The following is a 21,133-nucleotide window of genomic DNA, read 5'->3' as shown; positions in this document are numbered from 1 at the left end:
ACAATGGCCCTCCCCAGAGATATGGCCTGGAAGTGGGCTGTCTGATTTATTCTTAGAGGAAGAAAGTGATCAGATCCATCGTAAAAAAAAAGAACTCTCAAAGACATTACGCAATAAGGTTTTATTTTTATTTAATTAAAAAGCACAAGTTGATCAGGTTGGCTCAGTGGTGTCTTTCACTGCCTTTCACCTCTGAGGACCCCGGTTTGAATTCCACCTTAGACCGAAGCCTTGCGTGTGAATTGGGTTTTCAGTCCCCCACCTGGTTGCAAATGCAAGAGTCTTCCCCATTTTACGGTTTTTCCTCCCACATCTAAAACTGAACATTTCTTTTTGTTATCTAATCATCCTGTTAACTGACGCTAAGTTGTCTAAAAATGAAAAAGGAAAAACGACCACCAGGCTTCGCCCGCTCTATACTTTACTGGCATGATGCACATCTTGGAATGTCTTATTCTCAATGATTCCTGCAAGTAAAATAAAGCAATGGGGTTTGAACCAAGACAAATTTCCGAAGCGGGCCGCTCAAGTAAACTTTTCCTCGTTCAAACCTAAGTTATTTAAGATCTACCAAGTCAGTTTTCCTACAGGTTTTCTTACTTGATAAGTAAAATAAAGAGTACAGGATGAAAAATCTTTGATGCTTATGTCTATAGGCCTCGGGCATGCTGTATAGTGTTAATATTTAGCCCTATCACCGACAAAACCTTTTTTCGCTCTTTTCACTCAAAAATTATACCATCTGAATTTGATGTTATTTTTACAGGTTTGTTGTTATGGCGTGCTTAATGAAAACAAAGAAGATGAAAATAAATTTTCTCTTTCAAAAAACAAAAAAAACCAAACAACTTGAACGTGATTCATCCAAAGATTGGACCCTCTCTTTTGAAATTCTGAACCTCGCGTACAATTGAACTGATTCCCTCACATTGTTTATCCGATGTACACCAATGCATCTTTAACACACCCTGACATACGACGTGATTGCTGTTGACATTTATGGCAGCAATTTGCTCCAAATCCTGGGGACTGAATACGTGCTTAACTCAAAGTTGCCCCGTCAGTGACAAACATACAATCCTCTGATACAATACTGAGTAATTTGATTAAAACAAAAAGAGCGGAAGATGTGTTCCTTTAATCAAACATTTCACTTCATTTCATTTATTATTCAAGGACTCTCAGAAAAGTTACTAAATCATTGTACTATCCAATAACCAAAAGGAGAGAAGACAATGAAGGAAGTTTCAGTTTTAGATCATGGCACAATTTCATCGAGCTGCCTCAGCAGAAAATAATACTTAACAATTTCATGTTTAGCAGAAATGGACAGGATACCAGTCACAAATTGTAAATGAGACATTGCAGTTTAGGCTGGTAACCCTGTTCTGGTAAGCATAGTTATGCTTAGCTATACTTCTTAAGCAGGTTTGCCAGGGATGGCGTGTACAAATATCGTGTGATGCACATTTCTGTTTTGGACGGCACTTGGCAGGGAATTCCTCGCCTCAGGGGCTCAGCCGTCCGAAAACACGACTTCTTATAATTAATGTTCTGTTTTTCCCCCTCGTCTGCTTCCCAGTATACCGATATTTCAACAACTGTCGGAGGAAACGCTCAACAAAATAGCTGACGTTGTAGAAGAGGTGGGTAGTATAAACAAAATAAAAAAAAAGCTTCAACCGTTTCACCAGGTTTTTTAAAGTTGTATTTTGGTTTTGTTTGTTTTCATTTTGTCTCACTGGACTCTGGGGGAAAGTGCCTAGTATGCATTGTTTTTTTTTTACTTACACAAGGGTACAATAATTTGTTTTTATTATAATAATAGTTATATTACTAACGTTTTGCTTTGAAGAAGACTTTTAAAAACTTTGCATTTGGTTTTTAACTGTGAAGGGTCTATAAGATTTTTGTATATATTTTTTTAATTTTGTATATAGGTGTCTCTTGAGAATATTTCAATGAATATTAATTGTATTAGATGCTTAGTGTTTTGTTATGGTCTACACACTTTATCTAAACTATGCATTAAATTCTCATTATCCCCCCCCCTGATGTTTTCCTCTATATCCTTTCCGAGTCCACTTCAATGCATAACAAATGAGGAGGGCTTCTTATTAACCTTCAATATCGTCTTAAGCTTAAGTATTAAGAACATGGATCCCCTCAGTCTTCAGACATGAATCCCCGGAGATTTCCACAAATTCGACAGAATTTCCAAAACGATACGTTTTTTTTTCTCAAGAGTTGCTTGCGTGTGTGTGTGTGTTTTGCAAGAATTTGTGTTTTATTAATTTTTTTACCTAAACACGTAGTTTTATTTTGACAAGGACTGCCAAAATTTTAATGTTTTTACTGCAACTTTTTGACACGTCTGCAATAAATCTAAAATTTTGAACACTACATGTATATTCTATTCTTTTTCCGATATCTTACACACGAAGCGAAAGTTTGAAATCTTGCTTAAAAAGCTGACATTCAACACTTCAAAAATGCCTTTTTTTTATATGACAGTTCACTTCTTGCTTATGGGAGCATTGCATGAACTTCTGCTTAGTCAGTTAAAATTGCAGAAAACCAGTACAAATTGTTTATACATATCACACATTTGTTAGCTGGTAACATGATGATGCTAAGCAACACTTTTTTTAAGGTGCTAAATTTATTCGTTCCTCATAGACTTGTAAAAAATGTTGTTGTTTTTTCTCAACCAATTTAAAGCAAATCCCGTTGAAATTGAAATGGAAATGGAATACCTCTCAGTCATCTACTGTCCAAAAGCTCCAGGATAAAAAAGGGCAATAATCAAACTTGAGCGTTTATCCCCTCGGTGTCCTGAAATTTCATCCTGTCATTGATTCTAACGAGAGATTTAAACATTCTAATAATCGTCTGCCCCTCACGAACCTGTGTACTTCTGTCTCTTTGCTTACAAACTTCATCTGATTGGTGTCAGAAGTGATAACGTCAACATCAAGGCAGGGCATCATGCTTAATTTCCTGAAGAAGCGTAAAAGGGCAATGGACACCTTTGGTAATGTCAAAGACTAGTATTCTCACGTGGTGTATCCCAACATTAGCATGAAACCACAAATCTGTGAATATTTTGACTCAATCTGGTCATTGAAGTTGTAAGAGAATAGTGAAAGAAAAAACACCCTTGTTGCACAATTGTGGGGGCTTTCAGATGCCTAATTAATAGGTTTCAGGCCGTAAAGTCTTTTAATATTTGAGTAAGAAATTACTTCTTTCTCAAAAACTACGTTACTTCAGAGGGAGCCGTTTCTCACAATGTTTCATAATATCAACAGCTATCCATTGCTGATTACCAAGTAAATTTTTATGCTAAACATTTTTTTTTAGGTAATTACCAATAGTGTCCAGGGCCTTTACGTTTTAGTGTCTCTATAAAATTGTAACTGTTGTATTAGGTTGTACGAATGGGTAGGGATAGAGTTTAGTTCCCTCTGGTCGCCTCTAGTGTATATAGGTGGGTGGTTTTGTTAGACAATTATCCAGAGTAGGTATTATAAGTTTGTAACAGAATCAGCCATCGGCAGGCTCGGTTACTCTTTATCCCAAATGATGACTTCCGTGAATTTGCTGTCACCGTTTTTTTGTTTTGGATAGGGAAGGGAAGTGTGAAATGTACAAAAAGGAAAGAAATAAAAACACTGAGCCTCCGGAATGAGTGGGAGTTTTTGGTCGACAATGGTTGTGGGTTTTGTTTCTAGTAACAAGATCCGTCCATTGATGGGACACAATATACGGAGGGTAGATTAATATCAGTTAGAAAAATCACTGTAAAAATCCAGCTTCGAAATTTTGTGTGTATTTTTCCCAAATGATTTTCCCTCCTTTTCACAATCTCTTAAAAGATGTGTAATCTTCGCCTTTGTCGTTTACAGACAGTGCTGAAATATTTAAGGTATTTAAGAAAAGAGAATGTATGAGCAAAAACACAACAACACAAGAATACTATACTATTGTTCAAGTTTGCTGATTCTTCAAAAATTATGTCTGTTAAATCAGTCTGTACACATCTCAGCAACAGAAGAAGTTTACCCCTGCCCTAGGCCCAGTTTCAAAAAACCTGTAAGCACACAAAACTTGCTAAGCACAGAAAAGCTAACAGAAACAGAATGCCAGCTAAAAAATTACATTGAGTTTGCAGTTTGCATTGTTCTGTCTGATCACCAACTCATTTTAAAACTTTAGCAAAGAAATTTGATAAGAAGTGATTTTGACGAGCACAGAATAACTTTTACAGTATTTTTTGTTCCTTCTTATCTTCTAGACATACTACGATGAGGGTGACTATATCGTCAGGCAGGGCGCTGTTGGAGACACCATGTATGTCATACAGAAGGGGAAGGTAAGAGTCTTGTATAGCGAAGCGAGGATGCCGATAAATTCTCCACTTCAATAATTTCATAAGACATGCCATAATTATTTTTTCAGAGTAACACAATCCAGAGAACGGGACTTTTGTGGGGTTTTATTAATTGCCTCTGAGGTTCGAATTTGAAAATTATATTAACAGCCGTGCACATCTGAGGTGATCGGAGGCAAGTACTGTTCCTTAAAGAAATTTCTAAAGTAATTCACTCGCGCCATAATCTAAGCAAAAAAACATCTCAATCAATAAGTTGCTTAATCTTGAGGCTATTCCATCACAAAGGAAGGGCCTATACTCGAAGAACAACAGTTTCGTGAAGAAAAAAAACAAGGTCAAACGCCGTCGGATTGTAGAACTGTTGCTTTTGTGATTATTAGATTAAAAAAATCATGAACTCAACTTCATTTGAAAAGGGAAAAAATAAGGGGGTTGAAGGAACTAGAGTGTCGAACGTGATGTGAAGGAAATCAAATTTGTAGTTATTAAGTGTCTAAGGTTCTATAACTCACGGAATCGATCACCGCGGGAGTTTGACCTTTTTCAGGGGTACCTTTTTTCTCTTATTATCAAAAACATTTTGTTGTTGAAATGCCACTGACCAGTGCTCAACTTTAGGGTTTTTGTTCATGTTAATTTATTTATGATCTGTCAAAACCGGCTATCGGGGCAGATTATACTCACGCGGAAAATTTAAATAGACGTTTTTTATAATGTTCCTTCTCTTGAACGGATTGGCATTAATAAACCAAACACGCGCGAAAATGATTATCGGGTCGTTAAAATAATACCGATGTTATAATGCATGAGGCGTGTGTAGTATAATATTCCGATACGGTGGCTGCTAGACGTCAAATTTGAATTTTTAACAAATTGCCCCTAGGGATTGTATCGACTAAATTTCAGAGTGAAAAAGTTGTGTCCCAAATGATATCCACACCGTAGGGTATAGTAAAATATAAACATGAAAAATGAATGCTACATAACCGAGAGGGAGTTATTGATTTCAAGGAAAGGGTTCCGTTTTTTTTTTTTTTTTTTTTAGGTTGTCAAGCAAGGGTATGAGAGATGTTTTCCTTTTTGCTGCAAGCGATCAAAGAACTTCATGAATGTTGTGTGATGAAAAAATACAATATTTTGGCTGGGGCAAGCTTTTTTTTCCTGGAGGTGTGTGGGGGGGGGGGGGGGGTTGCAGAGGAGCAAAAATCAATGTGCACAGTAAACTAATAAAATCCCTGGATTGTTGTTTTTCAAAGATGGATCGATCACAAAGTTATAAGTCAAAAATTTGGGTCAGATTTTGGTAGAAGCCTTGGTTGAAGGATCAAGAAATAAATTCCTGATTTGAATTTTTTTTCTACTAAGCTGAGATAAGCAGAATCCCAGTCAAAAATTGTACATGTGATATGCAGGCTTGGCTGGTAACCTTATTCCGTTAAGTGCTTTTTGTTTAATACTTGTTAATATCTACTTGTTGCGCTTAAGCAGATTAAATTGGTTTTCTTTCTTCTTGTCTTTTTTTTCTTTAGTGCAATGTGACACAACGGCCAGGATCCGGAGGTAGCGCGAGGCAAACCAACGTACTCAAAAAAGGAGATTACTTCGGTGAACTCTCCCTTGACGGGTAAGGTCTCGGAATGGAAATATTTGAGTTGAATTTTCATGTTTCTTGGTGAGCTCGCTTCCCTCCCCCCCCCCCAAAAAAAAAAAAAAAAAAAACTTACTGAGAGATAAAGTCCAAGCAGAAATCTAGTTGTTTTCTTTTCTTATTAAATAATTATGACATTTCAGACAGAAATATTAAAAGGGATGTTTCTATTGTCAACACCGATAGACCATGTAAGTTTTATGTAAATAGATGAGTTTTTTCTCTCACCAATTCTGTTATATTCTTTTGATTATTGGAGTTGTAACTACACTGTCGATTTTTGTTTGTTGATTTTTGTTTTGTAGGACGGATGACAGAAGAGATGGAAACGTCATTGCTGCAGAAAAAGATGGAGTGGTATGTCTGGCAATAGACAGAGAGTGAGTAAACTGGGCTACCATTTTGTACTTTTTTTTCTAATTTAAAATTAGTGTAACCAAACTGACGTTTTCAAATACGTTTTCACCGTCAGAGGGATTGCGATGGTTTTGAAGCGGATACGTAAACGAAACTCACCCAAGCTTGCACCGTCGGTATCACCACACCTTCATGTTTATTTTTTTTTTTTTTTTTAGGGGGAGGGGGGCACTTTGCCACCCTTGCCTCCGCCATTGTTTGCTTGCTATGCCATTGAGTACACAAGGGTGTGTATGCGATTCGAATACATTGCATTACTTCTATGTTTATGGCTCGGCGTGTTCTATCCATTTTACGCACTACATACTGTGCATTATGCACAAAACATAACAGACACATAACATTCCTAATCTAACAATCTTTTAAACTGGATGAGAAAAAAAGGGTGTTTGTTTTCAAAAGACTCGCAATACATTTGTATAAGACCTTCCATCGTATCCCTGTGTTGTTTTATGAAGTAAATTGTATTGTTGAAACATCGTCATAGTATTATGAGTGGGCCCAACTCAAACCCTTTTACCGGCGGCTTGTGTCTGCAGGCATGAAATTTCCCTAGACGTGGTCAATCACCCCAAGAGTAATTCAGTTAGAGCAGCTAATCTTCAGCTCTCCATCTTCCAAGGTGTGTGTTGATGTATCGTTGCCTTCTGAAAGAAAAAAAGAACTGCCTCTAGGAGTGCGTTTTGGCGACCCCAACCAAAAACTGTTTCAGTTGTTGGTCGTTGGTTCTGCTGTTCAGACTGAACGATAACCGAGTTGTGAGCTCGGTTACCGTTTTGGTTATGACGTCAGAAACAGCTTTTGGTTGGGGTCGCCAAAACGCACTCTAGCTACCGGGCAATATCGTTGGTCTAGTTGGTAAAGACACTGCACCAGAATAGCCAAGGTCGTGGGTTCGAATCCAACCTGAGTAATGTGCTTGTGAGCTTTTTCAGAGAGCTCTGTAAAGTACTGAATATATACAGTCCTAACATACAACAGTGTATATGGGTAAAACCAAACAGATCTAATTGCACAGTACAGGTTTTATAGGGGTGAGGGTTCCCGCTCCAAATTGTGAACACTGCCCCCTGTCCCTTCCCTCAGTTTTAATACATTCTGGGGAAAATACAAATTGCTTAGAAAGAGGATATTCTTTAAAGTACGGGTTTGGATAGTTTTTCACCCACCCCAAAACATTTAAATCTGAGAAAAAAACAAAGCGTGCGTCGTTTCTCAGATGTCTGAGTCCATTAAAGGCAGTGGACACTATTGGTAATTACTCAAAATTATTATTGGCATAAAACCTTACTTGGTGACGAGTTATGGGGAGAGGTTGATGGTTTGAAACATTGTGAAGTGCCATAGTTTTAGAGAAAGGCGTTATTTTCCACAAATTTGATTTCGAGACCTCAGATTTAGAACTTGAGGTCTTGAAATCAACCATCTAAACGCACACAACTTCGTGTGACAAGGGTGTTTTTTCTTTCATTATTATCTCGCAAGTTCGATGACCGATTGAGCTCAAATTTTTACAGGTTTGTTATTTTATGCTTATGTTGAGATACACCAAATGTGAAGGCATAGTCTTTGACAATTACCGATAGTGTCCACTGGCTTTAACGAATGCTGTGGCCAGGGAACGGTGACATTATTGGCCTTTTAAAAAAGATTTAAGAGTAAACATAAAAGGAAGATCAATAAGTAGCGCTTTTTTAATTACTTAATTTGGAGTAAATCAATATCCTCAGGATGAAAAACAGTTTGTTAAAGGCAGTGGACATTATTGGTAATTACTCAAAATAATTATTAGCATTAAACCTTTTTTGGTGCAAGTAATGGGGAGAGGTTGATTGTATAAAACATTGCGAGAAATGGCTCCCTCTGAAGCGCCATAGTTTTCGAGAAAGAAGTAATTTTCCACGAATTTGATTTCGAGACCTTAGATTTAGAACTTGAGGTCTCGAAATCAACCATCTCAACGCACACAACTTCGTGTGACAAGGTTTGTTTTCCTTTCATTTTTATCTCGCAACTTCGATGACCGATGGAGCTCAAATTTTCACAGGTTTGTTATTTTATGCATATGTTGAGATACACCAACTGTGAAGACTGGTCTTTGACAATTACCAGTAGTGTCCACTGTCTTTAAAAAAGGCAAATGAATAAATGCTTTCTGCACTGCGTACAAGTGCGAGCTTCATTGCTCAAGTGGTCAGACAAGTCGGTACCCAGCGGTTATCTACGTCAAAACAATTCAATTACAAGATGGTTTAAGACCCATCTGACAGTGATAAATATTTCAGCAATTGGTCTATACCTTAGCCTCCTTTCTCAAAATGCCCAGACCTCATCATCCACTCAAGCTTTGACGTTTCTTAGAAAGTATTCCCACCAAGACTAGTATAAAATCCTCCGCCCCAATTCCTGACACGTTTGTTCTTTTTTGTTCTCCCCCCCCCCTCAAACCTGCATCGTCAATTATGCAACAGACAGTAAGCTTGCGTCGTGATCCACGCCCTGGGCCGCGAGTGAAACATTAGTGCATGACTCTTTGGTGTTGGTTGAGAGAGGGAACGCGGCTGATGTACTCGGTTTTCTAGATGGCTTTAGGGAGGATTTCGCGCAAAAGTAATCCATCCACAGAATCCTCCCTTTCCTTTAACTTGTCGTCAAGTAGATGAGCAAAATCTCTCCCGTCATTCACATTGCGTCCCCGCAAAAAAAAATAAAAAATCTTGATGCAATGGTCTGCTACAAAAATTATCAGAGGCCATTGTGTCGAGGTGACTGCTCGATGCTCAGACAACACAGTTTACACTAACCCTTATGATCTTGACACTAAAGGGTTAAAGTAAGGTTAGGGTTAGAGTTAGGGTTAGGGTTAGAGTTCTGGTTAGGGTTAGGGTTAACGTAAGGGTTATAGGGTTAACTTTAGAGTTAGGGTTAGGGTTATGAAAATACATAAGGGTGTCGGCACAATAGGTGTGTAACTTTTCAGTGCGTATCGGGAACGAGTCAAATGGACCCAATTTTCAATATGTTTGAAAAACTTGCTGAACAACTTTAATTTGCGAAGCAAAAGACAAGATACCATTCTAAAGCATGTTGTAAGTTGTGACATGTTGGCTGGTAACCTTATTTTCATGCTACAGTGATAAAGTTCAAATTGATTTTAAATTTTACTGACACCACTTCTGTTGATAAAGAATTAATTTCCCACTTTCATGTTATCAAATAATCAGTCCTACTGGATATATACTTCTACTAGAGCAAAGACCCTTACACTTTGCTGCCAACAAACTCATCCAAAATGTAATCTACGCTGCGTTATCGGGCAGAGCGCAGTAAGCAATACCCTTTTCCCGGAATTCCCAAAATGCCAGTCAATTCGATTAAACACAAACAGTCGCAATCCGAGCATGCACAGAGCAATCAAACAATGTGTCGAAATTGCGGGATGTCCGGGGCTAACGTTACAAACCAGTTGCTTCGAGCATGTGACTTTAGGGTCACTCGCTCTGTGTGTTGGTTATGAAGCTCGCCTGAGCAGCTAAGGGCGTTTAGGTCTGTAAGTTTTATATATTGCTACTTGAGGTTTAAAACATTGCTGATGATTTACGATGTCATTGACTTTGAACGATCATTTTTTTTTAGGTAAAGGTAAAGTATTTTTGGAACTGTTTGATTGTTCTAATCCTATATAAATGTAGATGTAGGCTGATACAATAAAGCTGAAATGTGAAATGTGTTGTTCTGCCCCCCCCTTCTCATTTTCTAACAGATCTTTCTTACAAGTTTCCGGAGGTCTGGACTCAATTATTTCAAGAAGTACAGAAGAGAGCAAAAACAAGAAGTAAGTAATATTTATACTTTCTCTGTTGTTATCTTTTTTTGATTTGTTTGGTCTTGTTTGTTCGTTGACATCTTGTTGTTGTTGTTGTTGTTGTTGTTGTTGTTGTTGTTGTTGTTGTTGTTGTTGTTGTTGTTGTTGTTGTTGTTGTTGTTGTTGTTGTTGTTGTTGTTGTTGTTGTTGTTGTTGTTGTTGTTGTTGTTGTTGTTGTTGTTGTTGTTTTGTGGTCTTAAGTTGACTCTGAGCAGGTTTTTTAATGAACATTTTTTTCTTGTTTAAAAGAACGTTGTATTACCTTTTTACTGCTTTAAATATTTTACATTTTAATTTTTTTTTCTCTTGAAGGTTTATGATTTGGTGAAATTGTCATGTTTGTTTTTGTGAAGTTGTCAAAAATTAATAATGACATTAATAAACCAGAATTGATGTATTTTTTACCCCTCTTTAAACCCTCAGGGTGGATTCTGAGTTTGCTGACATCTCATTGCAAGACATATCTGTTCTAGCAACGCTTGGCGTAGGGGGATTTGGTCGTGTTGAATTAGTAAGTATGCCCCCCCCCCAAAAAAAAAAAAAAAAACAACAACAACAACAACAAAAACAACAAAAACAAAAAAAACATTAAATTTTAAATAAAAAATAAGTCATTTAAAGATCTTGCCTCCGTACACAAGAAATGTGTTTATTAAGCTTTCTTGTTTTTCCTTCACCTAGAAAACACTTGTTGTTTTGACAACATTTTTTGGGGGAGGCTTAGGTTATTGAAGTGGGAAAAAAAGATTATGTTTCTACACATGATTTGAGATGAAGTAAAGATTTATTGTTATCGAAGAATCTTTAATTGGTTTCGACCTGAATGCTCACAAATTATACGATACCTGAAACACTGTCAAAGTCTTGGAGATAGCAATTGAAGTTACCCAAAATCACCATTATACTTGTTTTGATTGTTGCAATCAAAATAAACATGATATTGATATGCAAAAAATCTCTGGGATTTTTATTTTATTTATTTGTTTATTTATTTAATATGTTTCACTTCAACATCACCAACGATTTTGATGACATTTTAACTGTTTTTTTGAATGGTACTATTGATGAGTTAAAAAACCCGAGGATAGCAATCGGGCTACTCCTTTCAAAAAATAATAAATGAAAATCAAGTTCTGTTCCTTTAATTGAATGACTTAATAAGCTCTCTAACATTTCCAGTTTGTGGCATGTACGAGTTTGGGGCATAACAAAGTACGAATGCGCACAGTTTTTTTGACGGAGAGAAAATTCTGCAAATTTGTGTGAGATTTATCAACGCAGAATCTGGCATGCATAATGCATGAGTCTTGCGTCAAACGGACATGAAACAGAGTGTGTGGTTTTCGCTCCGCTTGAATGAATGTGCTTTAAGGGGGAAGAAAGGGAAAAACTATGTGTTTGAGGAGATGATGTTGTACAAACACTGTGTGAGCAAGTCGTGAGTGGCTATGAAAATACTAACTCGGAGGAGGAAGAGCATCTGGGAGTGAAAGGGGTTCGCGTGGGTCCGTTCGGTCTGGGAGATGTCTCCCATAATCCCCAAAGGGTTTCAATTGAGTTTGGATTGAAAAGAACATTCTGTCGACCGAAACGAAAATAGAACGTCGGGTTTATTGGCTCTGAGTTTGTAAATATTAGGCTACATTTAAAGCCGATCGTAGCTCTTCACAACTTATTCATGTTATTTCTTCAATAGTTAGTTGACTTATTGTTAAAGGCTGTGGACACTGTTGGTAATTACTCAAAATAATTATCATCATAAAACCTTTCTTGATTACGAGTAATGGGGAGAGGTTGATAGTATAAAACATTGTGAGAAACAGCTCCCTCTGAAGTGACGTAGTTTTCGAGAAAGAAGTAAGTTTTTCCACGAATTTGATTTCGAGACCTCACATTTAGAATTAATTGAGGTCTCGAAATCAAGCATCACAAAGCACACAACTTCGTGCGACAAGGGTGTTTTTTTCTACGAGGACCGATTGAGCTCAAATTTTCACAGGTTTGTTATTTTATGCATATGTTGAGATACACCAAATGTGAAGACTAGTCTTTGACAATTACCAATAGTGTCCACTGTCTTTAAAAGGTATGGTCATATAATATAGACCTTTCTGTTGTTGATAAAGGAACTGCGCTGGTTTGTATGGACCGCCGAATAATAGTAAAACATTCAATGGTGTTAACAGATGTTCTGATAAATTTCAATATTTGTTGCAGTATTCCCATTAAATAAAATCTCCCTTGATTGGAATTGCTTTGTTTTCGTTATATAGTTTTCCAACCTCTGTTGGTAAAAAATCGGGATGTGAAGTTACGATAGAAAGGTCTGTACGCAAAATTATAAAGAAAGATGCATTGAAGGTTTGTATTTTGTTTAGTTTTTTTTTTTTTTTTTTTTTTGAGGAGGACCTTTTTTGGAATGCTTTATCCTCCACCGTGGACCTTCCGGGGTTGTTTTCTTTTGTTTTCTTGTCCTTTCTCAGGTAAGAGTTGATGGCCGAAATCAGACGTACGCCCTCAAGCAGCTGAAGAAGAAACACATTGTCGAGACGAGACAGCAAGAACACATCATGTCAGAGAAGAAAATCATGTTGGAATCACGCTGTATGTTCATTGTCAGGTGAGATCGTCTTTACCGTTCTACTCTCATGTAAAGACATTGGACAAAATGTTGTGCTTATTAAAGGCAGTGGACACTATTGGTAATTACTCAAAATAAGTGTAAGCATAAAACCTTACTTGTGGAGGGGTTGATAGTTTAGTAAAAAACATTGTGAGAAACGGCTCTATCTGAAGAAACGCAGTTTTCGAGAAAGAAGTATTTTTCCACAAGAGACCTCGAGAGTTAGATTTTGAGGTTTCGGAATCAAGCATCTGAAAGCACACAACTTCGTATGACAAGGGTGTTTTTTTCTTCGTTGTTAGTCTCGCAACTTCGACGACCAATTGAGCTCAAATTTTCACAGGTTTGTTATTTTGTGCATAACAAATATGTTGAGATACACCAAGTGAGAAGACTGGTCTTTAAACAAAAATGGTATTACCAATAGTATCCAGTGTCTTTAAAAATGTATATTAGCATAAAAGCTTACTTGGTTATGAGCAATGAAGAGCTGTTGATAGTATAAAACATTGTGCAAAACAGCTCCCTGGGAAGTGATGTAGTTTTTGAGAGAGGTAATATCTCACTCCAAACATGCCAAACATAAACGATTTCGGGTCTGAGCCCTTTTTATGCATCTGAATTCATACAGTTTCTTTCCTTGTTTATTCTCCTGCAACTTTGATGACCAATTGGGTCCAAATTTTCACAGGTTTGTTACAAGGCACTGTACAAGTTGTGTTCCTAATCGTTTTTTGTTTTGTTTTTTTCTTCTCCTTTGCATTTCTAGATTGTATCGTACATTTAGTGATACCAAGTATCTATATATGCTGCTGGAGGCGTGTCTAGGTGGGGAACTGTGGACCATTCTCAGGGACAAGTAAGTTCCATCGCCATTCATATTGTCTCATGAAGACCAGCAGAGGATACTGTTCGAAACATAAAGACCAAACCGGCTCTTCTCAGAGCCACCATCCTCGTTGGTCAACATATTTACTCCCCTTGATTTTTTTCCCTTCCGAATGTTAGACATTTGCCAAACAGAGGAAAGTGTGCTGAGTGCTTAAAGCAAAAGTACTTGAACTTTGATTTTTAACTCTTTCAATGCCTACTTTTTGTTTGAATTTTGAAACTGTTTTAGTTTGAGGTTTTATTTACAAAACAAAAAATACAGGAAAAACAAGTTACTTGGAAGTGAGATGTATCCCAAACTGCTTTATACTATCGAAAGCTGATGTAGGTCTCTGACCAAAAGTTTGTGTTGTCATCAATTTAAGAGTTATTTCCGAAAGTATACCATCTCTTTAAGACAGTCTGCCGTGAATAGTCAACAACAAGCACATCCAGTCTTTTCTATTGGACTGGAAACCTAAGAGTGCCTGTTAAATAGTGCAGATGCCTTTGTTTCTCAACTACTTGCATAAAGACAGGCTGGCTGGGCTGGCTGGAGTGCTCAGATAACGGGGAGCATTGCCAAAAGGGGAATGGGAGCTTCCTATTTTCCCCCCAGCTCTGCCATCCTGTATTGATGTGTGTGAGGGCCCAATTTCACAATGCTTATCACATAAAAATGTTCCGCATTTTAATTATGTCACGTTTGCTCAAAATACTCTTTGCAGAAACTAAAATAATCTCTAGATTTGAGTACAAGTGAGATATCTCTGTTTGTCCATATCGGTTTTGCTGTCATTGTTATCCATGTCTGAGTTTCGGTCATTGTTGTCCATGTTTGAGTTACTGTCCTTTTTGCCCCTATCTTTGTTGCCGCAATTCATGTTCAAATGTTGTCGTATCTATGTATTTTTGTTAACCATTTAAAATTGTCTATCTTCGGTCCATTGATATTATTATTTAAACTTTTCTTAATGATGTAAAATAAAACTCAATTCAGATGCCTTAAAGCTGTGAAGCTTTTATTTCTAAAATAAACCAATCCGTACACAACACAAATAATAAAATAATGGGTCATTATTGTCATTGTTGTTATTGTTTTGCAGGGGTTCTTTTGATGATGGTACCACGCGATTCTACACAGCTTGTGTGATAGAAGCATTATCCTACCTACATACCAAAGGCATCGTCTACAGAGATCTAAAGCCAGAGAATATCCTTCTAGACGGCCAAGGATATGGAAAACTGGTCAGTCTAAACCATGTTAAGTCCCAATAGGGACTATAAGTCAACTGTAGATACTCAAGTCTGAACACAAAGGCCATTTTATTAAAAGGCTGTATTTTTATTTTATTTTTTTTCACCGTCCATACCCAAACTTACCACGAAAGAGAAAGAGAAAGATCATATCTTTCCAGTAAAATATAATAAGGTTGCTATCGTGCAAGCCCTTCAAATTTGAGTTCCAAAGTAAACTATTCTAAGATAGGTTAATCCAGGTTTAAATTTTCCTGGTATATTATTGTCAATGCCTTAACATTTGTAGGACCAAACAAGGTGTACAGCTTGTTTATTCCCTTCCATGTTTTCCCTCTTATGCGACACTATGGCCATCTTCATTGGTGGATGTAGCTGGATACAGCTGGTGTTATGTAGGACATCTTTAGCAATGCCCTAAGCAACATCCGTATCTGTAGCTAGCTGTAACCGCCAATTCGGATCTGGCCTAATTCTCATTGTGATAAATTTCGCTAACTTTCGTTAAAGGCAGTGGACACTATTGGTAATTACTCAAAATAATTGTTAGCATAAAACCTTTCTTGGTGACGAGTAATGGGGAGAGGTTGGTGGTATAAAACATTGTGAGAAACAGCTCCCTCTGAAGTGCCATAGTTTTCGAGAAAGAAGTATTTTTCCATGAATTTGATTTCGAGACCTCAGATTTAGAACTTGAGGTCTCGAAATCAACCATCTAAACGTACACAACTTCGTGTGACAAGGGTGTTTTTTCTTTCATTATTATCTCGCAAGTTCGATAACCGATTGAGCTTAGATTTTCACAGGTTTGTTATTTTATGCATATGTTGAGATGCACCAACTGTGAAGGCTAGTCTTTGACAATTACCAATAGTGTCCACTGCCTTTAAAGCTTTGAATATCTTGGGTAAAAGTTGCATTTTTCCTTTTGTTTTTTCCCCAGATAGATTTATAGGAAAATCTGAACTTTCCATTGATAAAAAGTTGGGGACAAATTATGAAAATCTATAACAATGGTTGTTTTTCTCCTGCAGGTTGATTTTGGTTTTGCAAAGAAAATCAACCACGGCCGCAAGACGTGGACGTTTTGCGGCACACCGGAGTATGTAGCGCCTGAAATCATTCTAAACAAAGGTCACGACTTCTCAGCGGACTACTGGTCGCTAGGAATTCTGATGTTTGAACTCTTAACAGGAAGGTAATAATTGATCAATTGGTTTTAGTCTTACACCTTTTTGTGTTTGCACAAACAGGTGCAAGATTAAGACAAGCCGGAGTATGTAGCGCCTGAAATCATTTTAAACATTAAACAACGGTCACAACTTCTCAGCGGACCAACGAAAGCCTTCAAATTTAATCATACCAAAATATTTTGTTCTTAGTCCTCCATTCACAGGTTCGGATCCCATGAAGACCTACAACATCATCCTGAAGGGCATGGACATGATCGAGTTCCCGAGGAAGATCACCCGCAACGCGGCGAACATGATCAAGAAACTCTGCAAAGACAACCCCACGGAGAGACTTGGCTACCAAAAGAACGGCCTGAAGGACATCCAGAAACACAAATGGTTTGACGGCTTCAACTGGGAGGGGCTTAAGAAGAGGACACTAACTCCACCAATCATACCCCATGTAAGTTATATTGGTCTCTATGGTTACTCCAATCAAATCCCTTGTTTAGAAGAGGAATCTTAATCATCCAATCATACCCCATGTAAGTTATATCAGTTGCTATGGTTACTTCAATCAAATCCCATGTTTAGAAGAGGACTCTACCACATCCAATCATACCCCACGTAAGTTAATCAGTCGCGATGGTTACTCCAATCAAATCCCTTGTAAGGGCTTGCTCTATAATCGTATACTCCGTGAGATTGAGTAGTTGCTATAGATACTACTTTTAACAGTAATACTACTCAAAGAATTGAGCTCTATTTTTGTTTGGTTTCTATTCTTCTTGTTTTCACTTTTCTTTTCTCTTACAAAGCATTTGAACATTCGGTAAAACTTCTCCTATAATTAATTGTTCGTTTAATACTAACGGAGCCCTTGAAGTCTATAGATACATATATCAAGATCTCACCAGGGCTTCGAACCGTTGAAGAAGGTTCAATTTGTGAGGGCATTTTCTTGTCTTAAATATAATAGATGCATCGGGGATAAAGAATCTGAATTTTTTTTTTTCCCGAGTACTGTGAATACAAATTACAGGTATATATCTCGGGTGGGATTCGAACCCACAACCTTTGCAACATTTGTTTTGTTTTTTGATCTTTTACACTCAAGGTTTGGTCTCTAGCTCAGTACCGTAGACAGGTCAGCCCATTTCATTCCGACCCTGCGAGTGTGTGACACCCGCACCAAATTTTCCCTCGCAAATTAATTACCCCCGAAATTCCAGAGTATTTCGTGCCCCAGTGCAAGATAAGTTCCCCCCATCCCCTAGATCAAAGTTAAACCAATTCCACATGTATGTGTACTCTTGGTTTTTTAGTTAAAATATCGATTGCAAAACTTGCCAAGAGTCTCCAGACTAATTTTTCCCTTTTATATGCTCTTTTCTATTCTTTTTCCTAATCGTAATCATTCTTTTTTCTTTCTTTTCCCAATTCTCCTTTTTCATCAGAAACCACTTCCCCATCTTTGTCTACTTTATCTTTCCCCTTTCAGCCTTTCCTTTTGCCTATCATGTATTTTGAGCAACTGAGTGCTTGTTGAAAACTAACTATGCATGCAGCTGATTGAAATTCCACTAAACAAAAATGCAATCCCAGTATTTTTAAGCTGCTAAACGGAAAATGGTTCTTAACAAATTTGCTTAGCAATAATGAACAGGGGACCAGTCACTGTCTACCTAGCATATATTGATATGCTAAGCAGACATCAGTGCTGAACATCTCATTTGACTTGGGACCCTGTCCTTCAAAAATAAGAGTGAAGTTGGCATTGGGCTCAAAAGCAGGAAAGTTTTTAATGGGAGACTTTTTGGACGCTAGGTGGCAGCAGACTTACCAGGTAAATTTCTATTGTTTACCACCTACCAGCTGCCACCTACGTCCCAAAAGTCTCCCATTGTATTAGGTAATACGGGTTGCACTGCAGGGCTTGAACTTAGGGGGGGAAAATCAACAAGACTGCAGATTTTGTTTTACAAGTTGGCAACAGCCAATCTCTATCAATGGAGAATATGAATTGCACAACTCAAGAAATTGTGATTCAGTAACTAGATGACACTACTTATTCTAGTTATTGTGAAATCAGCGGCTAGCTTTGGGGAATCTAACCCACAACCTTGGAATTTCAAGTTATGCAGTCTTACTACTGGACCACTCTTGTTTGGTTGAGGATGAAAAATATGAATCACAAAAATATCTCTAAAATCATCTTTCTTTTGTGTTTGTTACACCCTTGCAGGTTCGTTCCAACTCGGACACAGGAAACTTTGACGACTACCCACCAGACACTGACCCAGTACCGCCAGACGATATGTCCGGTTGGGACAAAGACTTTTAATGACCATGCAATGTGCCTGATTCTTGTAGTATCCTGCACTGGAATTAATGAACAAAAAAGCAATCAATTATTGAAACTAAGCATTCAACAACTGTGTCACGGCGGTACCGTGTTTTGTTTCACGGATTCTGATTTTTGTTTTTTTAGCCTAGCTTTGCAAGAGAGTCTGTTCTTTGTATCAGACTCTTACCAGTCTAGTTTTTAAATGTCCAGATCCTGTCTCTGTGATTGGAGTTTAAGTAGGAGGAGTTTCAAGTCACCCGACTAACTTATGCATCTCTGCATGACCGCCAGTTGAATGGGAAAGTCTGGCACCCCGTCCCATTTAGTGGATATTTACCAGCGAAGTTTCCTTCTACTAAAGAAACAGTCTATCTCTGATTGCGAGTCGGAGCCCTGCCCGACTAAATAGATTCATCATGCCAGTCTTTCAAGATCACAGGCTACTGTTTCTTAGATCAGTCTTCAGTTCAACAGTTTGAATGTCTGAAGTCCTGTCTCATAAAACAGCCTTTTGGTGATGAAGTGAAATAGCCACTATCTACAAGCAGCTTTGCTGAACTCCTCGATCCAGAAGTTAACCATTGAAAAGCATCACACAAGTTTGTTGGTTTTGTTAACCAATTGATGACTACACGGCACAGGAGCGAAGCAAAACCTCCAGTAGAAAGAAATCAGTCGTTTATGGGTTAATTTATTTACTTTTGTACTCAACATATCTTCTTATTTAAATGATTGAAATGAACGCAACTCAATTGAAAATATTTCTCAGTACTTTGACAAGTTTTTAAACTCAAACATTTTAGTTTTCGTGATTAAGCGGACACTGTTTCTGCTCTTCAAACCACACAAAAGAGTCGCCAAAACGCATGCAGTAATGAGAAAAACACTTCGCAGACGTCTGACATATATCTATGCAGCGAAATAGCCTGTCGGTGAAAACAGCAGATCTAGCGAAGAAATTACTTTGACAAAGTTTGTATGGAGACGGTGTGAATCCATGCTGTTGCATATGTAAATATTTCATGAATTATTCATTATAACTTTTTTTTGTGCATGAAACATTGGTGTTTCTCGGGACCATAAATATAACATTAAATATTTTCCTTGGGTTTTCATCTTATTCACTTTATAGAAAAACCCTGTATTTCACTAAACTTTAGTCTGCTCAACAGAGGCATTTAATTGACATTGAGAGAGATAGAACAAAGTATAAATCATAATAAGGACTTAAATATCACAAAAAATGACTTTGGCACTAGTCATAATTGTGACTTGGGTTTAATCATAATTTTGATATACAAGTCATATTTATAACTAATGCTAACTCATAATTATGAAACATAAATAAACATGTACTATAAGTCATCATTATGTATTGTACCTTTTTTAATGTCTTTTTAAAGCTTCTGAACATTTTCACACCAAATTTGCTAAATAATAATCAACACAGAATGAAATCTACACACGTTAGTGCATTCAAACTAAACCCCCCCCCCCCCAAAAAAAAAAGAAGAAAATCTTAACTTTTTGGTGATAAAAATTGATCACATTTGAACCCCTAAAGGTGAGTCACTTTCCTTCGCAGTTCAACATTTTTGGTTCTCTGTTTAAAAAATTGAACAGAAAAAAAATGAATGACATGTTAGGAAATCGTTTATTTTTGATAGCTAATGACCTTGCAGATGTCAAAGGTCAACTTGTGAACATTTTGAAATGTTGACGTTTTTGTGGAGGAAAACTTACATAATTATTTTAAACGCCTCAAATATTGGTAATGCATTATCATTTACACTCCCAGTTCAAGATTTGATTTCTCCCAAATGTATGTTTTGAAAAAATTAAATTGTGATTTTTTTTTGGGGGGTAGGATCATAAATTGCAGACTAGAAAAAAACTGTTTTTTATATACCGGTATGTGCTTCCTGTAGATTTTAATGGTGTTTAAGATGTCGTCAACAGTTCGAATGGTACTCAAGTAATATTATTGTCTGACTGTCTGTCGTGTGGTACCATAAGAGAAACGGTTTATGCAGCCCTGAAAAACAGGAATTTATAAAAGAAAAAGCAAAATCTGTGCGCAATATTTTTTAAGAGGGATATAATTATTTCTAGTAGACACCGACACTTGTTTTGGGTGTTAATTATTAATTACGGGGAGGTGGTATTTTTAATTTGAGTGGCATGTGCAGTCAGGACTTTCGTTTTCAAGGATAATTGTATAAAGGGGTTTATTCCAAACTTCGGCTTAGGCACCGGCTCTGGCTCTGGCTAGGATTTCAGCATCGATCTTAGAGCAGTGTACATTTTGCACGGGGTTTCCAACATGAGTTGAAGCCTGCATGCTAAGCCAAGGTTTGGACAATGCTCCAGGAGTTGTTCGACGACTCAGTGGGTGCACTTAAAAAGTCGGACGAGACTTGTGCTGGGGTTAAAAAAAAAATATTAAATGGCGGGCAATGTTTTTTGTTTGAGTCTACGCATACTGGTATTTAAGTCTACGCATTTATAAGGATTTGAAATATTGATTGAGAGTCTGCA

General features: G+C 37.4%; 1 protein-coding gene across 1 annotated transcript in view; it reads left to right on the top strand.

Annotated features, from left to right (window-relative positions):
* LOC117303745 (cGMP-dependent protein kinase 1-like) overlaps positions 1–20,092 on the top strand; it is a 31,233-nt gene extending 11,141 nt beyond the window's left edge. The window contains exons 4-15 of the mRNA XM_033788065.1: positions 1,583–1,646; positions 4,298–4,375; positions 5,926–6,020; positions 6,350–6,424; positions 10,225–10,296; positions 10,750–10,837; positions 12,810–12,946; positions 13,719–13,808; positions 14,926–15,067; positions 16,111–16,274; positions 16,459–16,711; positions 18,494–20,092. Of these exons, the coding sequence (XP_033643956.1) occupies positions 1,583–1,646; positions 4,298–4,375; positions 5,926–6,020; positions 6,350–6,424; positions 10,225–10,296; positions 10,750–10,837; positions 12,810–12,946; positions 13,719–13,808; positions 14,926–15,067; positions 16,111–16,274; positions 16,459–16,711; positions 18,494–18,592 (1,357 nt within the window). The 3' untranslated portion in view covers positions 18,593–20,092. The remainder of the gene's footprint in view (positions 1–1,582; positions 1,647–4,297; positions 4,376–5,925; positions 6,021–6,349; positions 6,425–10,224; positions 10,297–10,749; positions 10,838–12,809; positions 12,947–13,718; positions 13,809–14,925; positions 15,068–16,110; positions 16,275–16,458; positions 16,712–18,493) is intronic.
* The last annotated feature ends 1,041 nt before the right edge of the window (positions 20,093–21,133 follow it).

This window comes from Asterias rubens, chromosome 20 (genome assembly GCF_902459465.1).
Source record: "Asterias rubens chromosome 20, eAstRub1.3, whole genome shotgun sequence".
Taxonomy (NCBI): Eukaryota; Metazoa; Echinodermata; class Asteroidea; order Forcipulatida; family Asteriidae; genus Asterias; species Asterias rubens.
Note: the sequence above shows the minus strand (reverse complement) of the source record. Positions and strands in the feature narration are given on the sequence as shown.